General features: G+C 38.5%; 1 protein-coding gene across 2 annotated transcripts in view; it reads right to left on the reverse strand.

Moving 5' to 3' along the window:
* The window catches only part of Pifo (primary cilia formation), a 27661-nt gene extending 20062 nt beyond the window's left edge, over positions 1–7599 (reverse strand). The window contains exon 1 of one of the 2 annotated variants that reach the window (XM_031376142.1): positions 7382–7599. In XM_031376142.1, the coding sequence (XP_031232002.1) occupies positions 7382–7559 (178 nt within the window). In that variant the 5' untranslated portion in view covers positions 7560–7599. The remainder of the gene's footprint in view (positions 1–7381) is intronic. The other variant, XM_031376144.1, reaches the window with a different exon arrangement.
* Between the last annotated feature and the right edge of the window lie 3229 nt (positions 7600–10828).

Here is a 10828-nt window from a genome sequence, read left to right on the forward strand (position 1 = left end):
GGAATCAAATACCCACGGGAGGAGTTGCGGAGATTAACTATGGAGCAGAGACTGAAGGAAGGGTAAAAGCCAACTTCTTTTATTTTCTAAGGTTCTTGTAATGTTATTATATTACTAGATAATCTGATTTTAAATTAAAAAAGAGAAATAAATTAAATCACCAATTAGATGTATAGCTCAGGCTTCAAAATTAGGTAATTTTATGTTGCTAATCATGTACTAATTTGTAGAATTCCTTGTTTATAGTAATCTGTTGTGTTTAATCCATTTTCCATGAACAAATTTTTCCCTGGCCAACTTACTATGTCACTTGACATTTATAAAAAAAGCCCCACAAGTGATACATACTACATGTACTAGCAAAATTTAAGACATGAATACATAACATATTTCTAAATAAAGTATAGATCAATAATATTGGATAGCAATATTAATCTGTAGGGTATAAAGGTCTTATTATTTCTTCACTGAATCTCTGATCTGGCCTTTACCATGCTTGGACATAAAATCAAAAGTGAAGTCTTACTCCCTACCACTAATTTAGGAATAATTTCTTGTAGCTTATTCACTATTGGCTTTGGTTACAAAAAATAAGAGTGGGATGTGGCAGATGATTTCCTCAAAAGTTTTGAAATAGCAAACACATGAAGGCTTTTATTTATTTTTGGTGGGGTTAATTATGTGTGGGCAGAGATTTTTTAATCTTCTTCTATCTGGAAAATCTGACAACAGCACATTGTAGGCAGGCAGATCTATGCAAGATTTCAAGAACATAGTCAACATAAGGAAGTTTTCTTGACTTAATACGAGGGCTCAAGGGAATTCTGGGGAAACAAGATGGACTGAATTCTTTTTGTGTAAAAATCAAATACATAAGAAAATTTGTTCATGGAAAAAGGATTAAAAGCAGCAGATTAGTATAGACAAGGAATTCTATAAATTAGTACATGACCAGCAACCTACAATAAATCACGTAACTTTGAAGCCCAAGTTATATACATCTACTTAGTGATTTATTTCTCTTTTTATTTTATAATTAGATTATCTAGCAATATAATCACATTACATGGACTTCAGAAATAAAAGAAGTTAACTTTTATGTTTTGAATTATCTCTCCATGCCTATCATTCTCCATAAAGTAGAATGCTAGTATTTATCTTATGTATTTGATTTTTAAGTTTAAGACTCTCCAGTAGTTTTCCATAGGGCTTGATCACTTCATTATTTATACTACTTTACTGACTCTGGGACTTTTAGCACTGACTTACCAAGTCCTTGAGTACACTATTTACAGGATCCTCTTTTAACTCTCAACCTATGCTTCAGGAGATATTAATGTTCTTAACTTTTCATATTTTTGGAGGGTTATATTTACATCATTAGTGACATGAAACATATGCAAAGTATGCTGAATGGGCAGGATCTGAAAAGAGTTAGGGAGGAAAGAATGTGCTTAAAATATACTGAATAAAAATAATTTCTTTTCTTTCTTTTGAAAATTTTAAATTTCTATTAAGTTAAAAAAAAGCAATGTGAAGCAATAGATCATGGAACAAAAAGAGGACACAGGTAGGAACAAGGCCTGGCTTTTTACCATTATTACAATAATTTAGCAACGCTGCTTTCCCAATTGCATACGATCCAATAATATAAGATACTGACCGTGGAGAAAACTGAGTGTGGAATGCTTGGGAACTCTCATTGTACACAGTGCAATTTTTTTTTTTTTTGGTGTGAGTGAAGTGAAATCTACTTTGACTCTTAAAACAAATAAAAGCAAAGACAAAGAAAAAGAAAACTACTTAAAAGAGACATCATGACCCAGATTATTCTATTACACTTGCAAAATCTTGATGATAGTATTTGCCATTACAAGAAAATCTTTATGAATGTAACAAAAAAACCAAAATTGAGCAAATAAAATGTTGTCTGTCATTTCATGACCGAGTTGTAGTTATCCCAGGAATGCAAAGTTGATGTAATATTTAAAGGTAAAACCAATATAATTTGTTATATTAACAAACTAAAATTTATAATTTTTAATCTGAATCTCTTTGTAAATTGGGAGAAACTTTAATATTGTTAGTGATGAACATGGCCAAAATACACTTTATAATGAAAATCTGAAAACTTTTCTTGAAATTGGAAGCAAGCATGACCATTGTTTCCATATTTATAAGCTGTTGAAGAACAGGTGAGTACAGGTTCTTATTGATATATATTACAGATACAATGAGAAAGACAATACTTGCAGAATGATGAAGTGTATAATCGTTTGGCCACATGGTGGTACAGACAACTGGGAATAGGTACCAAGACCCACAAGTTCCTCAAGGAGCAGGATGTTGGTGTGACATGGGAATGTTTTCTGTGAACTATTTTTGATATATTAACTTGTCTAGGTTATAGTCTGATTATTTCATCAAATTTTTAGGGTTTACTATGAAGAGACTTTAGAATATGACTAAAGTTTCCCATCAGTTGACTTTAAGTAACAATCATTCCTTTTTGTCTGGATGGACTTTTGAAGGTACAATAAGAGGAGAAAAACTTCCATCTATGGACAATATCACCAGACCATAAGGTGACCCAGCCTGCCCATGTTTTGGACTTGCTTAGCCAGTGCTCCCAATCTGAAATGTACCCAGGATCTTTCTGCAGATAGCTTTTTCAGACTGTTGATTATATGAAGGGTAAGGGAAGGCTGGAGGCATTACTGTTGTTTGAAAGGTATCAATGAAACACGACAATGGAATGGAACAGGAGGTGCTGAGTAGGATTCTAGTTGAGGTAGAGTTGTGACAGTTGGAGGAATTCAACAGTGTGTGCGGATTTAAGGGCAGGGCTGATGCAGGTTTTCAGAGGGCAGTCATATGGTTGTAGTACAAGAGAGTTTGACTGGAAGCTTCAAAAGAACACACACACACACATACATACACATACATTCGTACACACACATACATACATACACACATACATACACACATACACATACATACATACATACATACACACATACATACATGCACACACACATATATGCACATACATACACACATACATACACACATACACATACATACATACACAATACATACATGCACACACACATATATGCACATACATACACACATACACACACACACATATGCACATACATATACACACACACATACATACATACATACATACACACACATACACATACACATATATTGGACACATTAGGGAGGGGTAATGTCAAACAATTGAAGAATTGGTATGAAAAACTTGTTCTTTACCCTACTCTTCTTTAGGTTTGAAAGTGTTTCAGAATAATTTGGACAGAGAGCTACATTTAGAAAGAGAGAGAGTAAGCCAGGATGTCAGAGAAGATAACAGCAGCAATGCATAGGAGGTCCATGGCACTCAGTACTGAAGCAATAAAATGTGGCCAATGAGTACTTCAAACATGGCTAGTCCAAGTTAGAGAAGCCGTGTTAGACTACACTCTTTTGTAGTGTGGACTAAATACCTAAAACCAAAACAACAAATCAAAACAAAACGGGTCAAATTCAAAACAGCAACAAAAACAGTTTAAAAGGAAGATGTGTTTGTTATGGCTTATGGCTTCCAGGATCTAGCTACAGCTACTCTCTTTGCTGTTTTGGAGCCTGGGCTGAGGCAGGACATCCTAGCAAGCAGCAAATGGAGAACAGAGCTGCTTACTCAGTGGCAGCTAGGAAGCTGGGGTCTCAGCAAGCAGAGACAAGTTACCCCCTTCAAGGACATGTCCCCTTTGACCTAGCTTCTACAACTAGACCCTATTTCTATAGTTTCCAGAACTTGCTTATAGACTGTGAAGCTATGAAGTCAGGGGTGTTTAAAGCACATTGATGAGGCCAGAGCTCCATGATCTAGTTTACCCAAAGGCTCCACCTCTGAACACTGCTCACTGATATTGAGCCTTCACACGGGCTTCCAGGGGGACATCTCAGGTCCCAAACACAACTACAAGTGAAACACACACTGAGTTTTCAAACACCGAACAAGGTGCAAACTATCTGACTAAGTCTGGAATTGATTACATGGTGAAATGATAGTATTTGGGGTTAAATCAAAGCATAATTAAAATGAACATTTAATCATTAATTAGAAAACTCATTGTGTTGTATTATTTTAATTTGGCTACTTGGAAACTTAAAACTATACACATGACATATGTTGTGTTTTTATTGGATAGTTCTGATCTTGAGTGTATAAAGTATGGTTACAAAGTTGTGAGAAAAATCAGGTTGTGGGTTGTGTGCTAGTCTCTATATGTACGTGTACACATACATTCACCTGTTCACATGAACACACATATCACAGACAAATAAAATAATGAAAAGAAGCCTGGTAAGGGGTCATGCATCATCAAGGACACTTCCCTCTGTAGCAGACAAAGGCCAATACAAGAAAACTATAGCCAATCAAAATACAGAGTGGGACACAGTCCCAATGGACACATCTACAAAAACACCTTTTCACTTAAGGTTCCACGAGTATTGTGGAAGAGGGAGGAGAAAGAATTGAGAGCTCTTACAGATGTGTAAGAACTAGAAGAGTTGGGGATTTTCTGTGAGACTTTCTCTCCAGGTAGTGTCAGAAGCTACATTCATAAAGTCTAAATGTGACTGCCCAGACATGAGCTGAGCAAGGACAACACATGTCTAAGTGGATAGGGAAAGGTTGGGAGGCCTCAACCCTATACAAAGAACTGCAGGCCACAGAGGAATGATGAGGGTGGGAGAAGTGGTCCTTTCCTAAGAGGAGCACATCAACTGGCTATCCAATACCAAATGGTCAGCCCTAAAACCATACATACAAGCCACATTATCCAGACAGCAGGTTATATTTAAGAAACACACATACAGGCATACACACAGATAACAAAAAAGGAGGCCGTGAATTTGAAAGAGAGCAAGATGTAGTGTCTAGGAACATTTCGAGGGAGGAAAGGGAAGGAAGAAATAAAGTAATCATATCATAATCTTAAAAATAAAATAAACAAAGGAGGCTGGAGAAATGGCTCAGTGCGTAGGAATCAGTGGGTAGGAATATTTGTTGTTCAAGAATGAAGACTTGGATTTGGATTCTCATCACCTGTATAAAAAGCCAGGCATGGTGCTCATATCATACCTATAATGCTAGCACTGACAGTAAGAGGACCACTGGGGCTTGTGGGTCACTGGCCTAGTTGAAAAAACAGAGAGCTTAAAGTTCACTGAGAGATCTTAAGTGAGTAAACTGGAGAGGACAGAGGAGATGTATTCTTGTGGCCTCTAATGTGTGCATCCACATACACATATATGCACATCCACAAAACAAGTGAAAAATTTGTAAGGTAATAATATAGTCTCACTATGTTGAATGAAGGGAGTCAGATATGAACATGCACAAGAATTATAAGCCAGGTTTTATGAAATTTCAAAATAAGTAAAAGTAGCCTATGAGGTAGGTAGGAGTTGGGCAGGGAGCCCTTTGGTGGAGCAAGCTAAGAGACCATAGGAGGCAGTCTGTGTATTGACAGTGAATTTCCATCTACACTACTGAGCTCACCTGCTGAAGCTCACCCACTACTTCATTGTTAATTTAGGCCCTTTTTAGTATTCTTATACATCAGTAAAATAATTTATATCAACATCTCTGAGCCAGATGTGCTGGTACCACCTGTGATTCAAACAGTCTGGAGGTGGAAGCCTGAGAATATGGAGTTTGAGGTGAGTCTGAGCTAGACAATATTTTGTTTCAGGAACAAAAACAAAAAAAAACACACAAAAAAAATCTAATAATGACACAACACTGCTCATTCACTGTTCACACATGACCTACCTCCTCTGCCTTTCAGAGATAAAGGGATTTTATCTACAAGTTACTCATGTTCACATTGTTATTTGTCTTTCCCCGTTACCACAAACTAGGAAGATGGGAAAGTCTGCCTCCCCACTCCTCTTTTCTCCCTCCCTCCACTCCTCTTTCCCCTTCCTTCCTTCCTTCCTTCCTTCTTTCCTTCCTTCCTTTCTTTCATTTGTTCTTTCTTTCAGCAAGGACTATCTATTCCCTTGCTGTTCTGGAACTCACTATATAGAACAGGTTGGCTTCAAATTCAGAAATCTGCCTGCATTTGCCTTCTGAGTACTGGAATTAAAAGCATACACTACGGCCGGGCGGTGGTGGCGCACGCCTTTAATCCCAGCACTTGGGAGGCAGAGGCAGGTGGATTTCTGAGTTCGAGGCCAGCCTGGTCTACAGAGTGAGTTCCAGGACAGCCAGGGCTACAGAGAAACCCTGTCTCAAAACCAAAAAAAAAAAAAAAAAAAAAAAAAAAAAAAAAAAAAGCATACACTACTATACCTGGTATTAATTTTCTTAACACTTTTTTGGTGTCCACTTGTAAATCTGCTCTAACACTCATATGAGATTAAAATTTGAAATTCTTAATTCTAATTTTATTTGTTATAAAATATATGGTGCAAGAATCCAATGCCATTGTCTTCTAAAGTAGTTAAGCATCTACTGAGCATCTACTCACTGCTATACATGACATAGTATTAAAATTCAGTATTCTTTTAAAAATTAAGATTAGGGCATTATATATTAACCTTTGAAATTTTGTTGTGCAGAGGGTGTTATTGACAGATTTAATAATAGGATGAGAAAGTGAACATCATGAAGTGATTTGTCACCCAAAGCAGGCCTTGGATCTGAACAAGACTGGGGACCTCTATTCTGAGGAGTAAAAATACTGCTACAGGATAGTTGTCCAGAGGAAATAGACAGTGGAGAGGAAGCCAACTTCCTAAATCCTCCCTTCTTGTCTTTCTTAAATGTCACACTCTGTCATTCAGTAATAACAGGTGAACACAGGCTCTGAAATCTCATAGTGTGCACTAAGTCCTGGTTTGTGTTTCCCACCTGCATGATCTTGTGGGAACTACTGAAGCTTGTAGGCCCTGGTGTATCTATAAAGGAATAAAGGCAATCATGTGTGGCAATAATCATGTCTTCCCTTCGAGAGCTGCCATGGGATTGAAGGGGATCCACAGGGGCAGTTCATACATGTAGACTGATTGTAAAATTGTTAATGTACAGCTGGAAATGCACTTTCAGCCTACCACTTCTCTACCCAGGGCACTAGCCAACTCCAAGGGTACTTTTGTTCAAATTTTTCTGATTGGGGAACTCTCTTTGCCAAGGCTTTTAGTACAGCTATCTGGGTTGGTTCTCCTCCCAACCTAGGACCTGGTTCCTTCTGTTATCCTCACATGAGCTCTATCCTGCCTCTTGACAATCTATTTCCTATCAGGAAGGGGGTAGTTTTCCTTTCATTTATGTACTAGAGCCCGAAAGTTTCATTACCATGAGTGATGTCCCAAAGGGCAAAATGATCATTCCGTCGTATGGGTTTGTTCTCTTTGGTCTTGTCAGGTTGTTGTTCTAATTTAGACACTTCAGCTGGCATAAGAGATCTGAATAGTAACTGTATTGCATGGTAACTTTCAGGAGGCCTGAGCTCCTTTTCATTCTCTGTCTGCATGAGCCACTTCTTTCTTGACAGGCTTTAAGCAAGAAAATGAAGGGTGTTCCCAAGACTAGCTGCTAAGCAACAGCCCTGCTTTAGAAGCCCCCCTCCTTTAAGTCATTATGACATGGTTTTCTGCAAAGCAGCACTGTGGTATAAAGGAAGCTAGAAAGGCTTATTTGAGTAGCAACTCTACCAATGACCAACAGCAGGATACTAGGCTGAATCTCTTAAGCTGCTGTATAGCTTAATGTGTCTTGTTCATTTCTACCACAAGGATATTGTCTTTGCCATAACTCTTCCCAGCTAAAGAAATTGTTGGTTGTCTTTGGCTTTGGTTAAGATCTCCCCACAAAGAGTCATTGTCTGGAACAGGATAATCAAAGTATTGTCCTTCACTGGGCACATTTTAACAAGCTTTTGTCTAATTAATTTCCCTTTTTAATTTATTGTCCAATACTGCAGAAGCAACATATCATTATCCTTTTGCAAAAGGAAATTAGCTTTTCTTACCACTGTGCCTTTCACACTTTAAGGGGCATCTGTCATGTAGTATATAGAAAGTGCTTGGAGTTTATGGTGACTGATAGTTAACTGGGATGTGTGTGTCCTTCATCAGTCACCAGTGCCACCACCTCTCATGAGATGCCTGTGCTTGGTATCAGGGGATGTAGTGAGACTGTAGGGAAGGGTCCAAGCTTTGGTTGCCTGGCTACTGATATGGCTGTATAAGGAACTAAGCTTCCTCAGGTCTCAGTTTTCAGGAAGTAGTAATATCTGTCTTATGAGGTTTTCATGTGAACTAAGTAAGAAAATGCATGTTCATTACCTGCAATTTGAATTGGAAGTGGTGGCATCTGCTTGTAGTCACAACTACTTGAAAGGTTTAGGCAAAAAAGATCACTGAGGCCAGGAATTTGAGACCCATCTGGACTATACAGGGAGACCTACTATAAAAGGCAAGGAACCTACCATTGGATCTCCTTCCCCTACCTAGACTGTCTGGGTGGGTCTCAGTGGGAACGCATGTGCCTGTTCCTTCTGGGACTAGGCGTCCACAGGGTGGAGGGTACCCAAGGGGGACTCCCCATTCTATGAGGAGAAGAGAGGGCTCTGGTAGGAGGGACTTGTAAGGGTGGACTTGAATGAGAGAAAGGAAGAGAGCTGTAGTCAGGATGTAAAGAGGATAAAAATAAATAAGTTATTGAAAAAGATACACTGAATATATGTACAAAAGTTTCAAATCATAAATAAAATTAGTAAAAATTGAAAAAGGCAAGGAATGAAAAAAATAGTTTGACAAATAAGGTGACCATACAGTGGGTACTGGAGAAAAAAAAACAGAAAAATATTCTTGTTGCATGAAAACTATTTTTAATTGTAAGTAAGAGAAACATACTTGAGTGATTTAAGGAGTAAAGAGATTTGCTTAGAGATAGTAGAGTTTTGGAGACTCTAAAGGTAGAAACTGGCATTGTGAAAGAGCTAGACTTAGGAACTATGAAGCTATTGGTAAGTGCTTTCACTGAGTCCTACACTCTAGCTGTTGCATTTGAAGCATCTGTCTCTTCTCCTTGTGTAAGAACACTTCTATGGCTCCTGAACTTAAACATTACAGAATCTGTCACTCTTAGCTAAATAACAGACCAACAGTCCTTGTTCTCAGTTGTGAATTCAAGGAGATGATATTATAATCTGCTCCACTGAGTCTAATGACATGTCAATTGTATAACTATGTGAGAGATAACAACAACTGGCAGCCACCACTGTTTTAAATACAGTACATGTCCACAAAAAAAGATCATGCTCGTTCATTTTCTGGGCAGACACTCTACGATGCATTCACTACACCTCCACGACAAGTCTACTGCACAGTTGCTAATCCTGCAAACATTAGAGTAGCACTGGTCTTCAGCAGGAGTAGGATAGTGTGTGGGCTTCCAGTGTTGGACAAGCCAAGCTGCACTGTGTATGCTCAGGAGTCTAGGAATCTTGGTGGCTCCTTCCTGAGAATGTTTACTAGGTTACAGACATTTGTAAAAGTCCTCATCTTGTCCTGTGCATCAAAATCCAGCCATTTCCTCCTTACAGCCATCATGCAGATGTCCACAGATAGGTGGAAGATTGTAGGTAGGGTGGCTGGCTCCATGCTCACTCCAGTGTTTCTAGAAGCAGATGGTATTTTCATGTGGAGAAAAAGTTTTCACAAAATTCTCTGTTTCTGTCTGTGTCTGTCTGTGTCTGTCTGCCTGTCTGCCTGCCTGCCTGTCTGTCTGTCTGTCTGTCTGTCTGTCTGTCTGTCTTTCTCAAACACACACACACACACACACACACACACACACACACACACACACACACAGGCACATGCACACTCACAACCCAATGGATGATGTTTTGATTGTTGATTTCATTTTTAGTACTTTAGGTAATTCAAGATGAGCTTTGCAAGGAGTAAAGGAGACTTTTCAGAGTCCTGGAAAAGCTGATAGGGACAAGTTTATGTCTAATTTCTTCATACCAGTTCATTTTGAGGAGAGGGTCCATTTGGAAGTTGTATTGGAATGAGATTCCATTTGGGCCATGTCAGAAGGCATTTTGATTATTATCTTGACACAAATGACACAGAATCCATTGGCTCAGAGATTCTCTTCCAGTTCATATTCCCACTGGATAGAGGAACATTTACTTGCTGAAGATCTGAAACATAGGCCATGCTACCTGAGAAACACAACACAGAGTGGTGAGTTGGGACCTTCATGAGAAGACAAGATTCTGCTAGAAGTAAATTGTGAACATGGTGGCTTTGATTATGGGTTAGATCAGAGGACAATTCTATGCTCAGGATTTAAGAAATTATATCAACCTGTATTCTCACACATTTCCCTGTCTTCCCATCTGAAGTTGTAGTTAATGTGGTATAGAAGAATATTGCATACTCAAAAATTTTTTTTTATTTGGTAATAAACCTTTTATAATCAGGACCATTTCTAGTCTGCATTTGGGTCTGTATAAGTCTGACCACATTAAGGAAGGTGTTGATGCCAGTGCCATTTAGGGATCTGTATGGTGGGCTATTTTCCCCAGTGTAGCTATGGAGATTGTAAGTCATGATCTGGATGTAGTTTAGGTATCTGTGTGCCACGCCCACTTGCGTGATGGCGGTATTTGAGACGAAAACTTCAAGGAAAGTCAGTTTCCTGCCTCCGCATTGAGATTGACCCCAAACTCAGAGGTGGCCCAGATATGTCCTCGTACTAGTGTGCTAGGAACTCACCAAGATATCA

This window comes from Mastomys coucha, unplaced genomic scaffold, assembly GCF_008632895.1.
Source record: "Mastomys coucha isolate ucsf_1 unplaced genomic scaffold, UCSF_Mcou_1 pScaffold16, whole genome shotgun sequence".
NCBI classification, from domain to species: Eukaryota; Metazoa; Chordata; class Mammalia; order Rodentia; family Muridae; genus Mastomys; species Mastomys coucha.